At 39.7% G+C, this 18,660-nt stretch overlaps 1 protein-coding gene across 1 annotated transcript in view; it reads right to left on the bottom strand.

The window, feature by feature from the left end:
• SLC35F1 (solute carrier family 35 member F1) overlaps positions 1-18,660 on the bottom strand; it is a 239,403-nt gene that overhangs the window by 21,100 nt on the left and 199,643 nt on the right. The window contains exons 4-7 of the mRNA XM_054063953.1: positions 17,971-18,130; positions 12,517-12,673; positions 6,910-6,962; positions 1,527-1,681 (exon numbers count right to left, since the gene is read on the bottom strand). Of these exons, the coding sequence (XP_053919928.1) occupies positions 1,527-1,681; positions 6,910-6,962; positions 12,517-12,673; positions 17,971-18,130 (525 nt within the window). The remainder of the gene's footprint in view (positions 1-1,526; positions 1,682-6,909; positions 6,963-12,516; positions 12,674-17,970; positions 18,131-18,660) is intronic.

Raw genomic sequence — 18,660 nt, 5'->3', positions numbered from 1 at the left:
AAAATCATTTGCTTCCCAGTAAAGTGGAGCTTCGTCCATTGGCCAGTGCAAGAATAAGCAGAAAGAGAGCGGGGGTGAAGAAGACTTACAGCTTGACTGGGAATGAAACAGCTTTTTAGAAGCTAGAAAACAAGCAAAATTACACAGTCTTGGGAGGGGAATTAATTTAGATCATTTAATGTTAGCATATTAGATTTCATTATTGAGTGCAAGTTGCACATTTCATACTTCTACTTTCTCATAAAGAATGACACCTGATAGTAAAACAGAAAGAAAAGGAGGAGGTGATTTGACTAAGGTTAAAACCATGCTAACTAAAGAAGTAGCCAGATAATTAAATGGGCTTTTAAATCGACTTGTACTCTGAACATAGCCTCTCTTTTCAAATTACTACTGCAAGTTTGAAGAGCGTGAAAGGAAACACTGACAGCTTGGGAAGTTGATTCTACATTTCAGGTAAAGGCCCTTCCACAAAGTTCTTCTACTTCTCAGTGCTTCAGCCAGAAAGAACAGCACCTCAACGTCTTTCTTGTAGTGAGGGGCCCAACACTGAACACAGTATTTGAGGTACAGCCTCACCAATGACGATTACAGGGGCAGAATCACTTCCCTGGTCCTGCTGGCCACCCTGTTTCTGATACAAGCCAAGATGCCAGTGGCCTTCTTGGCCACCTTGGCACACTGCTGGCTCATATTCACCTGGCTGTCAACCAACACCCCCAGGTCCTTCTCCACCAGGCAGCTTTCCAGCCACTCTTCCCCAAGCCTGTAGCGCTGCACGGGGTTGTTGTGTCCCAAGTGCAGGACTCAGCACTTGGCCTTGTTGAACCTCATACTGTTGTTACAAAGATGACAGTAGAAAGCAATCGCCTACTGCACCCCGATGCCACTTTCACATGATGGACACTGGCAGGAGATACTTGTGAATAATGAAGTGTCACTGCTCGCCATCGTAGACCAAATTGTGTACCTGTACAACATAGTGCTTTAAATATTAAAGGACCTGAGAGAGAAAAAATTTAACTTTGCCATAAATCTACTGCACATTTTGGGATTTACACCGAAAAGCAAGCCATTGGTTTGGCTGAGAAGGAACATGTAATTAATGGACAGCTATGAACATAGATGCAGAATCAGAGTAAATGAAATAACCTTGTTACTGGGGAAAATAAATTCTATGGGATTTTTGGAACAGTCTTTCTATTCATGCTGCGACCCTGAGTCTGGTCACAGCAGCTGAAAGTTACCTATGACAAGTAAACTGAAATTAGTGATACAGCTGCTGATGATCAGATACCCAAATCTTAAAACTTGTAAAAACAGGACCAAATGAGTTCCCTTTAACAACTGGAAATCATAACATTAAACTGATTTTGGTGTGGGAAGTCTGAAGTCTAAAAAGAAAATCTGCACTTTAACTGTGTAGATCTAACAAAGCTTGGAGGATTCTCTTGTTTCATTGTTCTGCACTGATATCTTTTCAGGCGTACAGCTATTACTCAAATATATCTCTCTTTTCCATATACCTTGTAGTGGAAGAGGAATAATCCACAGAAGAGGCTGTACAGGTCAGCTGTGAGTAGGGAGAGGTTGACGGCAGTTGCACTGGTTTTCTTTATGACCACTGGCATAAAGCTGTAGAGGCCAAACATACAGGCGCTAAAACCGACATACAACAAGCCTGTGGAAGAGAAACAAGAAGCAAAGTGACCTTCCAAAGCCTGCAGAAATGACTCAGGTTGGGAGAAAGAAGACTGTGTTTTTAGAAAAAGAATGAATAATGCTTTTTCAAAGAAACATGGATTCAAACCACTGAGGTACACAGAGAGAGAGAGAGACTAAGAACATATTCTAAATATATAAGAACCCCAGTGAAAAACCGTATATTAGCAGTGGACACAAGGACCTTTCTCTGGTCTTCATAATAGCAGTGCTATTTCAAATCAGTGTATTATACTAGTAGTGAATACCTCATGTATAACCTAAGTTCGGCTGAAATGATGCATTCATTCATGGACATCAAACCAGTCTCCTAAGGAACAGCATATCCTCAACACCAACTGAGTTCAGCTGAGTTGGAAGGAGGAGACCCAATATTTTCTGGGGATGGACCCAAAAAATGAATGCAAAACTATTTGCAGAGGAGTTATTGAGCTAGTGGATGAACGCATGAGGACAACACTATAGTGACAGAGGTCCTAGTTCTATTTTGCTACCAAACCAGACAAATTACTTCACGGTTTTGCACCTTTGTTCTTCTATCTCTTTTTGTCTGCCTTCCTTAATATGGCTTTCTGGAGCTGAGACTATTTCTTGCTACATGTTTACAGAATGCCTCACACAAATTAGATTGTTAGACACTAATATAATAAAAATATATTACAGTAAAAATCTAATTTAATTTAAAAATGTAAATAACTTACTCAGAAAGAATTCATTGCTTCAGTTATTACTTGATAAATCTCAAGGCAAATTAATCAATATAAGTTAAAAAAACAGCAAACACTTGAGTCATCTGCTGTCATGCAAATTATACTTCTTAGGCTGCCGTATGCTGCAGAATTCCCAGCTGATCTGTGCACAAGCCTAAATTTAGACTCATGCCAGTTCTTCAGGGCATGTTGTTATTGACTAGAAGTTGCAGAAAATCTGATTGCCAAAGTCCTGAAAGGAATTAGAAGGTGTGTGTGTGGGGGGTGGGGTGGAAGGCAGCCCATATGACTTGTATCTGCTATCTAAAGGACAAAATCAGCTGTGATAGTTTGAATCCCTTAGAAGAATCTGAAGAGAACATTCATCTAAAACAAATACACAAAATGTGTATACACAAAATAGTCACAAAATGTCAGATTCTGTATATCAATTACTATGGCATAATAATGAATTTGAATTTATATTCGTAATATGGATAATCATGGAAGCAACTGCTTTTGCTAACAGGTAGCAAATGTGTATGTCGTGCACTGCATATGACTTAACAATAGAATTAGTCAGTGGTTGAAAGAGTTGCTTTATGCAAGCTCTGCAACTCTTCTGTAGGAGGTAAATGATTGTATTGAATGGTGCGTATACTGATCAATGAGAAATTGGTTGCATACATGAGCATCAAATCAGCTTTTCTTCCAAGCTTAAGTTAAGTAGAGGTCAGGCGCAAAAGCCATTCTGGACCCGATGTCAGCATTCTCAAAGCACAGTCTGCAAGTCACCAGCTGGTCCACTGAGCCCCTGCCAGTCAGTCTGGATTTAATACACATATTCAGGTGCTTTGCTGTGTTATGCTCTCAACTAACAGACTAATTTTACGGTACTGCATTGGTATTCATATTCTTTGGCAGTCAACTACATGCACTTCACAGGCTGCTTTTCCAAAGGGCATTTCAGTTCCAGTGAAAAATTGCCTAAACTGTAGCTGTCCCATCAGAGGTGAACATAAAGTGGTATTTCATTTCAATCTTAAAAATACACTTAATACCCGCCAGCTGGATGGCATTTAGTGGTGACAATAAACAAAATGGAAGTAGCATCCTATGATTTTCAGATATTGCTTCTTAGACAGCCAGTTTTCACACTAAAAATATGTTTTAAGTCAAAGACTTGGAGCCCTAGCTTACTTGAGTGCAGTGTCAACAGCAGCCTTGGCAATCAGCACTAGAGCTGCAGTTCCAGGTGTTGGGTCCTGTGTCTAACCAGGCAACAAGTCACTGGCACTGACTGCCTGTAGCATGCACTGGGAAAAAAGCAACCTGGTAAGTTAGGAGGTGCTTTTATAACGATCTGCTGCTCAGCTCCTCCCTGAGGAGCTCATCATTCGTAACTGTCTGCTTTTAGATGTGCTGGCATTGTCCTGAACTGAACGCTTAATGTGCATGAAAGCGGCTGTGAGTGGGATTCTTTACACCTAACGCTGGGCACATACTGAAGATTGATGGTCAATGAAGAGACTGGGGCATTTTAGGGTACAGATTATCCAAACTCTTATAGACAGCAACTTTAGCATAGTATTATTTGTGTCATGCCTGTTTACTGTTGCTGACAATAAAGGAAGCCTATTTATCTAAATCAGATGTCCACACCCCAGGTGTCTAAAATTGGTGGAAGCAATCCCATCTTGTCTGTCAGCATTCACCCTGATGGCTAAGGTCACTGGTTTTGCTTGGTTGGATGTGAATGTCTCATTAAGTGTATGAACTGGGCATACAGGATCACGGGGAGATTCAGACTGGAAGGGAACTCAAGAGGTCTCCAGTTCAAACCCTTCTCAAACCAGACCCAGCTGTGAGATCAGACCAAGCTGTTCAGGACTTTGCCCAGCCTGGTTTTGGAAACTCTTGAGGATGAAGACTACACAGCCTCTCTGGGTAACCTGCTCCACTGCCTGCCCGTCAGTCTTCAGTGTGAAGATATTCCTTTTATCAAGTCTGAATCTCTCATTTCAGCGTCTGCCTATTGTGTATCTTCTTCCTGCCATGCACTGCTGTGAAGGCTTTGACTCTGTTCCATTGATAACCCCTTTTTCAAAGCCTTCACTTCTGCAGGCTGAACAAGCCCCAGTCCCTCACTATTCCCCTACTTCTCTTAAAACTAGGCACCTTCACACAGATGGGTGGAATCTGCCCTCAAGGACTCCTGGAGTAGTCAAAGTACCACCAAAACTAACATGTCTTGGGAATTTCTGTTTTAGGTCCTGAGAATGCTGATGATGGTTGCATGCTTTAGCCTTTGCATGTTTACTCCAAAAGCTGTTGTTTCATTAGGATGAAATGGAATACTGTCCTACTGGAATAAAGACCATTCAGAAACATTCAACACCCCTGTAACAAAGGACACTTCCTTGGAGAGTGAAACTGGCTTTTCTCTTAAATAACTGACGTTAATTTATTCATCTATCACCCTACAAAATGTGTCATGGTCTCAAATGAAATCACTCAATCAGAACAGTAAAATCATTCTCCTTTCAGTCAGGTTGTCAACAAGTATTAATACTTAAACCTTCAAGGATTCAAGCAGAGCTACACTGATTTATACTAAGTGTGAAGATGATGCCGCGTAATGGGAATTTCCAAAATTAAAACCAAGAGGCCCACAGCCTGTTTTAAACATGACAGACATAACAGATTGGTTTTAAATCTTTATATTCAAAATAATTTGCATTTTACATCATTTGAAAGGTAGCTCACCCATCCTTAATAGCACAATTATGGCAGATGGCAACAGGCCACTTTGAGTTATTTATTAGGTTGCCTGCTGTGACTTTATCACTACCATTCAGAAGGCTGACAATTTAACTCTGTTGATCTGCAAGTTTGAATCTGTTGCAGCGGATAACTATTCAGGACAAGGCCGTGAACATCCTGACATAGATTTGTCAATCAGTACTTGACAAACTTGTATCACTGCCAGTGCAATGGAAAGCACAACAAGTGCAGTAGAAGCCAGAAAGAATGCAGAACTAAACCATTGTCACCACTTAATCCATTCAACTACACTGTATTTCCAATTCTTGCTTTAACAAAACAAGTACATATCTATGATCCTCTTGCTAAGATGATCTCCTCCTTGCGAAGAGCAGGGACTCTTCAGAATTAGTGACTAACTTTCAATGACATTTTAATGTCATCAAAGACCAAGTAAGGCCTTACTTTAATAGCACGTTTCACTGATATTGAGTTACAACTGAACTGAACTGCCAGGTAAGTATATATGACACTCACAGGAACAGTAGATTAATTCACTATGACCATTGCTAGTTCCTGAATAATTATGTTCCTGAGCTCCTTATCATGAAATATAAACAAACACTGATGCAATTATGCTAATTATCTCAGAATAAAGAAGGTCAGTACACTTTCAGTACGCAATTGAGTGTGTTTCTCCATGGATACTTTAAATTGATTTGTCATTTAGTTTTACAGGTCAACCATCAAATCTCCAAGATTTGTAGGTGCAGTGTTTAGTGGAAGATGCACTGTTTTTATTAAGGTTTATGATGATGAGAGGAAACTGTGAACTAAGTTTGAAGGAAACAACGGTGTATCGCACAACTTGTATCCCCTGTCCTCAGGAATTCTTGACATAGTCAGTTGCCTTTGCACACCTCTCAGGTGTCATTTTGATGTCTACCCTGGAAATAGGTAACAAGTTACTGTCAATGGATTGCCAAAGCTTGAATCCCCTGCTAAGTATATCGGCTTTATGCTATTAGTATTCTTTTATTTCTTTTGTTGTCATAAACAGGAAAAGAGTGATTACAGGACTCTTCTAAATGTTGACTTGCTTTTAATGAAAATAGTTAGTTGGACTAATTAAAAGGCAGTCTTAGATCATAAATTCAGCTTCCAAAATGAAATGGGAAAATATGTTCCACTGCATAGCAAAACAGTGTAAGAGTTTCATCGTGCATGATGCTACCTAAACTCATCTAAAAGACACATGTTATATCCACCAAGATTACTTGGAAAGAAATTAGCCATTAACCATTTGCATACAGAAATGCTCCCCTTGTAAAAGATTTTATAATAATATGCATTGCAAGTACTTTCGTAGGTTTTTTGTTAGGTTCCATTTTCTTTCTTTGGCGTTCATTGAAAAGGTTTGGCTTTTACTACCTCCCTCATTTATTTGTCCCAGCGTTGCATAGAATCTTAGAAATAGAACCCCATTATTGTTTTACTTCATGCCTCTCTGAATAATTATCTTACAGCAACCATATGCTTAACCTAATGGTGCAAGGAAGGCATATTATGGCAATGGGAGGACAGATCATTTAAGAAAGGTTATGAGGCATGTGGTCCAACCTTCAGCAGTAACTGATGGAAAAGTCACAAACACTGGCTCCTGTGAAACTGTTCCTGCCTCCCCAAACACGCCTCCTTCAGTAACTATCTTCAGTGAGATGAAGTGTTTTCTTACCTATTTGCCAATCCCACGGAACTTTCAACAGCTCTTTGTGTTCCATGATTGCACTAAAAGAGAAGAGAAGGCAGAATTTGATGCAAGAGAACAAAAGTTACATCACTTCCACTCATTCAGTTGAATTGCTGGAAAAAAGAACATAAATACTTATAACAAAAAAGTCTTTATAGGGTCCAAATGCCATCAAATTTCGCTACTTTACTCTGGCATTACCCCAGTATCCATGTATGTGAAAGATCTTCAGGGCAGTAATCAGACATGATAGTATACAGTTTGTATTGGTTTATTTCCAGCTCTCTATATACCTGTCCAAAGTGCACATCATCCTGTATGTCAAATCCTCTTGTACTCTTCTGACCTACCCAAAAGCTTTTGAACTTTAATGATTAATAATATATCTGTCTGAGATATTCACACTTCAGAGCACATCAGCAGTGTCAAATAAATAGATACCACAGACTGCCTTTGGGGAGAATACCGTGATTTGTTACTCAGAGAGACTAAATAGTCACAACAATGAAAGTCAGGAAACAAAGCAAAGGATGGCTCAAGCTGCAAAAGTCCACTACCAACATCTTATAGGTCTTGCATTGTACATTAACATAAAAATCACAGATCCAGAAAACTCTTAAGGTGCAGCAATGCAGCTCTTCCTGTTCAGGTCTTCACTCAGCTAACTGCTTTCTCTGATCTGTGATTTCCAGATAACTCCTACTGTGCAGGATGCCGCATGCTAGTCTGGACACTATTTAAACAAGTATAAAATACAGAATTACACAGACTGAAAAACAAAGTACCCAGTATAGAAGCTGGCATGAGTAAGTCCAAGTCTAAAAGTAAAACTGCAGGAACTCAGTGCCTTCCAGATTAATCTGGTCTGGAAAGTTGCATCCTGGAAATTCTAATTTGCTTGCTACTGATGTGTGGCAAATCTGATAGTGTACAGAATAATAAGATTATTTTATCTGCAAAATAACTAAATTATAAGTGTCTTTGCATGCATAAGACGTGTCATTTTCATCAGCAATTCCTGAGGAATATAATGAAAACAAACTGCAAGGTCTCTTGTTCTGGCAAACAAATTTTGTTATAAATCAAATTTAGGAACACTGCTTTCATACTATTGCCTATCTGATACAAAAGAAGTATAAAGTAATATGCTATGGTCTGTGATTGATTATGACCTGTGCAACAAAAACAGATAAGAGCATCTTTGCCTGAAGTTGCCATTTAGTGATGCCAGATTCACTGAAGAACTGGAATCACAATGACCTTTAAAAGGTTATGGTGATCGAAGGAGGTCCCTGATGACTGAAAAGAGACAAATGCAACAACAGTTTCAAAAGGAGCAAAAACTATACCCCGGCCAGCCTTACGTTAACCTTTGGGAATATTATGGAGCAACTCTTCCCAGAAGCCATTTGCAAGAAATGAAGAAGATATGACTGGAAGCAACCAGCTCAGGCTTCTCAAAAGCAAACTATTCCTGACCAATCAAACTGCCTTCTATGATGAGATGAGTGGCTCAGTAAACAAAGGAGAGGGAAGGGACAAGAGGATGAGGTGCAACCTACTTTGACTTTAGTGAAGATTCTAACATGTTTTCCTGAAAGATCCTTAGGGACTGAAGATGTATGGCTGGATGGGTGGACTACTCACAATGTAATCTGAAGAAAACGGCTAAGAGGAACCGCATGAAGTTCAAGAAAAGCAAACATGAATTCCTGCACCTGGAGTGAAATAACCCTGATCAGATAGAAAGTTTTTAGAAATAAACTGTGGAGTTCTGGTGGCATCCTGGGCTGTGTTAGCAAGAGTATGACCAGCAAGTTGAATCATATGATTTCTGAGGCAGCAGGAGTACTATATCTGATTTTGGGCTGCCCAGAATAAGACAGATTTTGACAAACTGGAGGGAGTACAGTGGAGCTCTGTCACAATGGTGAGACAGGTGGAGAACATGATGGAAGAGGAGATGCTGGAATAGCAGCGTTTGTTCAGTGTGAAGAGGAGAAGGCTATGATGGGAGTAGGGAGGATGGGATGATAAATTTGCTGTCTTAACTACCTAATGGGTAGTTACAGAAAAGATAAGGATCAATTTTTTGGAGGTGTATAACAAAAGGGTGAGTAGCAATGGACACAAGTTGCAATGTAGGAATCTCTGATTAGATGTAAGGAAAAAAATATTGGTCAAACACTGAAACAGATTGCCCAGCAAGACTGGCATTTCAATTCCTGGAGATACTAAGAAGTCAACTGTACAAGTTCCTGAGCAAGTTCACATAACTCTGAAGTTAACTTTGAGTTGCTTTGAGTAGGGGCTTGAACCAGATGACCTTCAAGGGTCTATTATAAAGTATGTTATTCTATGATTATGTGATTTCATCAGACAGCATTATCTCCATTTGCCAGGCAATTATTATATCCTTAAATCTTGTCAACTGATTTCTTCTCTTGTTTTGATGTATAGTTCCTCCCTGCTTTAATCACGTTCAATCCACTAAACTTCTCTTTCTACCATGCGCAGGTTGCTAGCCAACTCTTTTATTTACTTCACTGTTTGCCCTGACACATTAACTCTTCACTTACTGTCCAACAGGCATTATCTGGGTTTATTTTACTTTAGTCTAATATTAATCACTCTTGCTAAACTGTTGTAGAAAACAAGAGCCTACTTCTTGAAAGTCCTCTTGGAGATAGAGTACTGTACTAGAACTGAAGCATGAACTAACATGAGTCACCCACACCTCTGTAGATACTTACACATGGAATAAAAGGCAAATACCATAGCTTTTCCTACTATATTATTTTGAGATCAGTAAATGTCAGTAAAGGGGACATTCACTTCTGGGTACTGTTTTGTTTTTCCTACGTTCAGCATAGTCCTACACACTTTTCGGTATTTTCCCTTCTTCAGAATTGTACTGCTCCCTGTAAATTCTATGAACATGAGACTTGCACCTCTAGTAGTATTAGCACATGTTCCCTATTCCCAACCACTTTGTAGATGCCAACCAAACTTTGATCAGAACTGTGTCTAATGTGCTGGGAAATGGTCCTATTTCTGAGACATTCCTTCTCAGACTATTTCAGTTTATTGGACTTTAAGGTCGTATATTGGACCAAAGTGGTCAGTAGTGCTTCAAAGAGTTGCATTTGCAGCATGAGGAGCCGGCTTCTCTTTGAAATAATTGGTATATTAAGTTAAAACAATGTGACATCTGCTCTTCAATACAGGTAAAGATAAGAAAATGCTGAATTGCTTCCTGGAACTAAGTAGCAGAAACATTGGCCTCTACCAACATGCAAGCTTTTGCCACCTGGTTAAAAAAGTACACATGAGCTAAGTGTGGTTGGGGCTCCACAAAGTGCCAAAAAGCACTAGCAGCAAAGGCGGCAGAGGCTTGTGGAGAAAATACTGCTGCTGAGAACTTTGGGGACAATGGAAGACTTGAAAAACCTTAGGGCTTTCAGCAAATAAATGTTTTCTTATAGTTTCCGTTCAGTTGTGTCCTCTGTATACATAGATGCCTTGTTTCAGTACCGGCCTCTTCTCACCAGTACAATAACTCACAGACCCTGAATTGTGACTAACTACTTGAGTCAAGAGAGGGTAATGGCACTACAAGTAAATTCAGCAATAGGAGACATGTACATGACAGTTTACACACAAAGGGCAAGACAAGGGAACTGCTCCGATGCTTTAAGAAACAGTTGGCACCTACCTACCATAAACACTGCAGGTGACAAATATGCTTTTCTGAAGATACTAGGTACATTTATGTGATCTTATATTCTGTATTCTTAAAAAAAGGAACTGCTTCTGCGGCAGCCAGCTAATAGAAAACATTTTAAGTCAGGTATTCAGATCCCACATAAATATATTAAGCTTTCTGATTAAAGTAATAGATCTGACTTAATGGGAACTGATGGGTGATTGTTTTGGTCAGTCTCTGTTCTTACAAGCTGAGTAGCTGAGATGTGCAGGGAAGCAACTTCTTTTAAACTAATACTCAAAAATTATTCTGTGTGACAACCAACATGGGTTTACGAAAGGCAGGTCCTGCCAAACTAACATCTCCTTCTATGACAAAGTTACCCACTTAATGGATGAGGGAAAGGCTGTGGATGTACTGTACCTGGACTTCAGTAAAGCCTTTGACACTGTTCCTCACAGCATTCTGCTTGAGAAACTGGCTGCCTCTGGCTGGACAGGCTCACCCTCTGCTGGGTAAAAAAGTGTCTGGATGGCCGGGCCCAAAGAGTTATGGTAAATGGAGTTCACACCAGCTGGAGGCCAGTCACAAGTGGTGTTCCCCACAGCTCAGTGCTGGGTCCAATTCTATTCAATATCTTTATCAATGACCCAATGACCTGGACGAGGGGATCAAATGAACCCTTAGTAAGTTTGCAGATGACACTAAGCTGAGAGGAAGTGTTGATCTGCTTGAGGGCTGAGAGGCTCTACAGAGGGATCTGGACATGCTGGATCGATGGGCTGAGGCCAATGGGAAAGCTGCCTGGTGGATAAGGACCTGGGGGTGTTGGGTGACAGCCAGGGGAGTATCAGCCAGCAGTGTGCACAGGTGGCCAAGAAGGCCACTGGCATCTTGGCTTGTATCAGAAACAGAGTGGCCAGCAGGACTCGGGAGGTGATTTTCCCTCTGTACTTGGCATTAGTGAGGCCACACCTTGAATACCGCCCCTCACTACAAAAACGACATTGAAGTCCTGGAATGTGTCCAGAGGAGGGCAATGAAGCTGATGAAGGGGCTGAAGAACAAGTGGTATTAGGAGCAGTTCATGGTTGTTCAGCCTAGAGAAAAGGAGATTGAGAGGAGACCTTATCACTGTCTACAACTATCTGAAAAGAGGTTGTAGCGAGGTGGATGTTGGTCTCTCCTCCCAAGTGATAGGTGATAGAATGAGAGGAAATGGCCTCAAGTTGGGGCAGGTGAGATTCAGTCTGGACATTCAGAAAAATTTCTCTACCAAAAGAGTTATCTGGCACTGGCAGAGGCTGCTCAGGGTGGTGGCTGAGTCACCACCTGTGGAGGTATTTAAAAGACAGGTGAATGGAGTGCTTAAGGATATGTTTTAGTAGTGGACAGCTGTGGTTTGACTGGATGAACTCAAAAGTCTTTTCCAACCAAGCACGGACCTCCATTAGATCAGATTGCTCTAAGTCTCATCCAGCCTGGCCTTGAATACAACCATGGTGGGGGTAACTTCTCTGGGCAACATTTTCCAGCGTCTCAGCACTCTTTTTTTTTTTTTTTTTTTTTTACAAAAAAGAATTTCTTCCTAATATTTCATGCAAATCTACCCTCTTTTGGTTTAAAACCATTAGTCCTTATCCTATCACTGTGCTCCCTGATAAAGAGTCCCCTCCCATCTTTCCTTGAATTAGAGTGCTTAGGTAAAAATTTGTGTTACTACTCAACTAACAACTGGAAATATACAACCAATATAAATTCCAGAATTAGGGGACACTTAATCTTCACAGAAAATGGCTACCTTCGAAGAAAGGGTTAAAGTACCTCAACAGAGGCCACAGCTGCACTTATTCAAATAACCTTGGGGCTCAAACCTGCTCACTTACAGCTGAATTCCACTGAAGAAGGAGCCAAAGAGTCCAATCATGCCCAGGAATTCCACTCGACTCAGATTTCGGACGATATACTCCTCACAAACATTCGAGATGCCGTACAGTGTTGCTCCACCCAGTACTAAGAGATCCCCTATCAGTTTATTTTCACCTAGGAATGAAGAGGGGAAAAATCAGAATGTCACAAAACACCATCTTTCGTTTACAACTATTGCAAGTTCTTCCCTAGAAATTTAAATGTTTGGTCACCAAGTAGCGTATAGATGGATTAATAAGATGAACACAAATATTGTCATTTAATAGTTTTTTTCCAATACTCCGGAAAAATCTATCAGAGGTGAAGGGAGAGCATTATCGTTGCTACGGATAACAGAACTGGAAATAATCTGACAAATTTGAAAAAAAAAATAGAAACCAAGTGGCCCTCTTCAGTGACTAACCGTTTTTATTTTATTATCATTACTTTTTTTTTCAGATAGAATGTGACTCAGTTATACAGAACAGTTTGCATCTCATCTTGAAATCTAATCAGTCTAAAACATGTCCAGTAATTAGATGTGAAAACAACTGAAAAATTCCGTGTACCTATGAAACAAGTGAAGAAATCATTACAACTCCAATATTTACCTCATTCTCTCATGAAGATATTGGACAAGAAAGAGAGGAGGAAGGATGGGGCATACACATACACATCACATGGTTATGATAACAACAGATTTTTAAGAGAGGATCAATTAACATAGCAGTACCTGATGTATACAATGAACACCAAGATGCATTTTCAGTACCTCCAGGTATATATAATTACTAAACCACTATTTTCAGAGACTGTTTGAAATCTTAAGTCTTGGCAGCTTTTATTACTGAAGGGGTTGAGAAGGCCACAGGGAGATTTGACCAAGATCAAGTTCCAGCTTGAAAACTGAGGACCAGGCTTTGCAAACTGGTGTGTGTGACTCCCTCTGCACAAATGCCTTGTCAAATGATTTCTACAAGACCTACAGCTTCAAAAAGCTGTCAGACATTACTGCAGAACTATATTCCAAAAGGATGGATACAATGGAATTTTCTTTTAAAAGATTCAGTGGAAATACTGCATTTTTTTAAAAGAAAACTGCTTTCTTTTAAAATATCTATGTATTTATTTTTTGAGTTTGTGCTTCTTTGAGTTTTATTATTATTCATTTGTAAAATTCATACTGCAGTAAACAAAAATGGAAGCCAAACATTCCAATAGATTCAAAATGATATGTCAACATTTTTCTTTACGGAGTTCTTTTAAGGTTTCAGTTTTCATTCCAAAGTACAGTTCTGAAATTTCCATTGAAAGAAATTTATGAAAATACAAACAGTCATAAGAGGACAGAACAGAGGTTCTTTTATCCAGTATCCTGTCTCCAACACTGTCTATAAGCACCATAAAAGTATAAGTTCTTTAGGGATAGATAGAAATGGGGTAAACATTTAAAATACTCCCTGTAATACCCTCTTAGTCTTCAACATTTTTCAGTTCAGAGGAGTTGTGTATTCTGTGGCTTTAGCAAACATTACAAAGTTTCTTTTTCACATACGCCTCTAGTCTCTCATTGAATTTCTGTTCTGCATGTAATGTGACTGACAGCATATTTATATTTGACCATTTATCTTCTTAAGATTTGGTCTTATTTTCCTTTTAGTCTTCTTTTGCAATCAGGCACGGAAGATGCCCTTAATTTAAAATAAGCATCAGCACTTCACAAAACCTCTTCACACCCTTGATGCATTTGATGTTCCACAGCAGCTCCAATCATCCTTCACCGAGCTCACTCATTTGGTATTTATTACAGCTACTCACTGACACTTCATGGAAGTATTGCTGAAAAAGCTTTTGACCTTAGAACTTGGCTGTGCTGAACTGATGAGAAAAAAATATCCTCTTTTTGCACCTGTGAAACAAAGATGGCCCAGAGGCTACATGTTTCCACAGAGATGAGATGGCACCAAGGACCACACCATGATGGTTCTCCCCAAAGCGCACTCATATTCAGGAAGTGTGAGCATCAGTTTCCAGGGCTTTCTCTGAAAAGGAAGCCAAGACTGGCAAAAGCATGGGTGTACCCAGCCCAGGACCCTCCTCTGGCACTGGGCAGCACAGTGTGCCTGAGGAAAGCATAATGAAATAGGGAGGGGATTTTCGGAGAAGTTTAGAGGGATTTTTATCAGCCAGTTCTTCGCAGAGGAGGAATTTTCTGAGACAGAAGTTGCATTAGACCATTTAACTTAATAGGTCCCTCATTTCTTCATTAATTTGTGTAAAGTCCATATATTTTCAGCCTCTGTAGCAACCTGTGTCAGTAACTTACCTGGTATACGTATACACTGTTAAAATGTACTTTGTGTTTTTTTGCTTTTAAGGCCAATAGCTCAAAATTATATTTGGCATCCCATAGTTTTCTCATTTAAGAACCACTCAGTACTGACCTTCTCCATATCACTGAAGACTTTATGTACCTTTATAGTATTCTGTCTCTGTCTTGCCTTTTCTGGGAGATGAAATGTCCCAGTCTGCCTACTTCATTTTGAAGCCAATTTATGCCCTTGAACAGATTTCTATCCTTCTCCGCTACTTTCTAGAGACTTATTTTCTGGTCATTTCTCTTTGAGATGCAGTGACTAGAGTAATACATTGTACTCAAGAGGTTAGTGCATCAAAATTTTATATACTGGCATAAAAATGTTTTATACTATCTTTTTAGTTTCTTTCCTAAGAATTCCTAGCAATCTGGTTGTCAAATGCCTTTTACTCGCTTCCTCAAGAGGCTGACTTGTGAACTTTTCCCCCAGACTTGGCAATAGTCATATTTTCATGGGTGTAAAATCCACATGCATCGACCGATTTCATTTCTTACAGAATGTTATGAACTGACTAGAGGCATTCTAAAGACTTTGAGGTTAACATAGTTGTACTTGACCAATTTAATGGCATAGCTCATTCTTCTGAAGGAACACAAGTCATAGCTTGGCAAAGCACACTTTGCATTAATCAGTTAGCCTATTTAATGTTCTCTGGAAGCAGAAGTCATACAGTCCAAAGAGGAGTTAATGTTCTGGGGACTACAGTGCAACACCAACAATTTAAATATGAACTATGTTCTGACACGGTTGCTTTTCACACTCTTACTAGGCCACTTTGCCACATTTTTACCTTAACCCTCAGCATTATGAGGCGTTTCTCTTTGCTTTTGCTTGTAATTACTGATAATCAGAATATCAAAAGATCAGTCTCTATGTAGGCTAAACATATTCTCATATACTTATTAATAGCAGTGAAGTGACTGTTTTTCAGAGACTGTGGTAAGCTAAAGCTGTGAAGTGCTTTGAAAAATCTGGATGAAACACTTGGGCCTCTGTTTCAGAACGCTGTGTATTACAGGAGCACAAGTACCACGGCTAATCAAGGATATTAGGTAGGAAAAGTGTTATTTTAAGGTATACATGGCATGTAAGCTGACAGAGCACAAAGTACTTGATAGTAATTGCTTTTCCCATTGAGTAATGTGCAAAACATCAGTCATGATACAATAAAAAAAGGTAAACTACCATACATTTATTGAAAGCTGAAAGCATGCCAGCACATTATACCTAATTCCTGCAGATAGTTTGGAAAATACCTGTTAATCTTTCAGTGATGCATTTTAAATTCATACTCCCTAGATTGCTGTAAGTTAGTAAGCCTTGTGGCACTTCTTACATAATAAATAGTGTGGTCAATAGGGACACACAGGTATCGAGAGATTTTGGCCCCAACATACAGGATAAAAAGAGGACTTTACTGACAACTAATACAGCACTGTTGATTTTGGTGTATTCCACTCTTTTGCTTGTCCAGCCCTAGGAAATATCCTATAAATGATGTGAAATCCCTTAATGAAGAGTTTCAAGGACTTTTTTCTTTTGCTGCTAAGACTTCCTTTTATTTGCAGAATTTTAATGTAAAGTTTTACCTCTTCAGATAAATTAAACCAGCTAATCTATTTTACTCTGCTAAAGACAACATCATTAGTAACAATTTTGCCACTTAAAAAAATCTAAAAAAGCTGCAGTCTCTCTACAGAGCAGTAAGCACAGGCACAGTTTTTCATGTGCAGGTCCAAATTAAAAAGCAATAATGCAGGTTAGCAGATTTTTGTGGACAAATTTACCTAACAGCTATACCCATGCTTAATAATGAATATGGCAAATAATATCTAATTATTGCAATTGGATGGTAAAGTGTCAGTGTTCCTCAAACACTTCGTTGCCCCACATGCTCTTGCTGATCCACAACTCTCCCACCGAAGAATGTTACTCTCTAGATTACTGGGACACAGGATATTTCTTCTGGAACCCAGGGCTGAAATTCCAATCCCTGCGAAATCAGTCATCCACAATGCAGCTTTGGCTGGCTGGTTTACTAGTACAGAATACATTCTTTCCTTTTTAGCTGGGACAGGGCTATTTCTGGAGGAGACTAATGCACTATAAGTCTCCTTTCAGGATAAAGGAAAGGGATAAAAGGGGGCAGGGAGATATGGTGTGAGAGTTCTGTCACAAACTCTCTTGTTTTATTTAGTAGCATCCCAGCAAATGCGGTTCTTACAGCACTTGCATTTGTATTCAGAAAGCTGAGTCAAGAATTTTAAATCCCAATGTATTATGCTCAGCTCACAATTCAGTGCTTTTAATTAAGAATGAAAACTGTACCTAATTGACAACCTTTGAAAAGAATTTCCAGCCTTCCCACATCATTTGGGTTGGCACTAGAGAAATCAATGTGACAGAGGAAGTTGATCGATGAAATCTAACTCTGTCTATTCTGCATTAATAGCTACACACGCATTATTCATTGGATGATGCACACAGAAAAGAAAATTTTACACACAAGAATGTTTCTTTCAACAGTGATGCAGGCAAATCCCAAACCTTTACTCTAAGACTGTGTGCAAAACCCAACTGTTACAGTTCGATGTTTTTTAGCAACTACCCGGTGACCCCACCTCCACACAAAAAAGGAGCAAAGTTGAAAAGAAGTAGGAGTGCAGAGTTGACCTGAGAGGTGCTTATGGCTCAAAGGTTTAGCCAATTTGGAAAGGAAGCAACTGAGTTTTGCAGTCAAATGACTAAGCAAAACCAGAATGAAACTACAAGTATTTAGCTTGTCCCTGTATCCTGCACAGAGGGTGACCTGCGCTGAAGACACAGGGCCTGTGAAGCCTGTTTGCAGCAGTGCTGACTTCTATGTGTTGACCCATTTTTGTTCTCTGTCCCTTCTGACAAAGAAGCAACTTTGAATGGTGCAGTGCTTTGGATCCATGAAGCCACAGGGTTTCTAGCTGATCTTCCCTTTCTTTTTCGTTCCAGTCTGACATGTTCCAGTCAATGGTTTCTCTGAACAGAAATCGGTCATACAAGCCATCCATCCTTACTCACCTGCTCCTTGCTGTCTCCCAACGAGGACATCTGCTCCTGCCATGCAGCCCATGCCCAAAATGCAGACCACAATCCCAATGAAATGTACTGCCTTGTATCGTACCAGTAAGAAGAACCAGGAAAGAAGTATAACCACTGGGATGACAAAACAGTCTAGGAGCTGTCAAGAAAGAGAGGAGAAATCAACAAATCAACCTGCTAACACTTTGACCTAAAATACTAGGATAGATTCCAGCAGAGAGAAGCAGGATTATTGAGTTAGTAAAAGCACATTCAACCAGACAGAAAGTGTATTCAGGTGTCATCCACCAGACAGAGGTTAAGACTATTCTGTTCATGACTACTCTACGAATTCAGGAGAACTATAGTAACACACAAAAGCACTGCCATGCTTTTGTATTCAGATACATATTTCAAATCCATGTGAAGGAAACCAGTGCCAAAAGAGAGTCACACCTCTCCATCTGGTTCTCACCTCTGGTGATTAATGGACAAAGACCGAGGTCAATTTTCCTGTAGTCTAACATATGGTTTAATTCAGTCATTTCAGGTTCAATTAGCAGGAATGTTCATAATGCACAAGTTGACCAGATTTACAAAATCCGGCCATATAAATCAAGGGGCTCCTGTGTGCAAAATGTTTATGAAAAATCTGCCCCCTGTTGGGTCTGCTAACTCCTTGAAAATACT

The sequence above is a fragment of the Cuculus canorus genome, chromosome 3 (genome assembly GCF_017976375.1).
Source record: "Cuculus canorus isolate bCucCan1 chromosome 3, bCucCan1.pri, whole genome shotgun sequence".
In the NCBI taxonomy this organism is placed as follows: domain Eukaryota; kingdom Metazoa; phylum Chordata; class Aves; order Cuculiformes; family Cuculidae; genus Cuculus; species Cuculus canorus.
The sequence above is the reverse complement of the archived record's forward strand: the minus strand, read 5'-3'. Positions and strand labels throughout refer to the sequence as shown.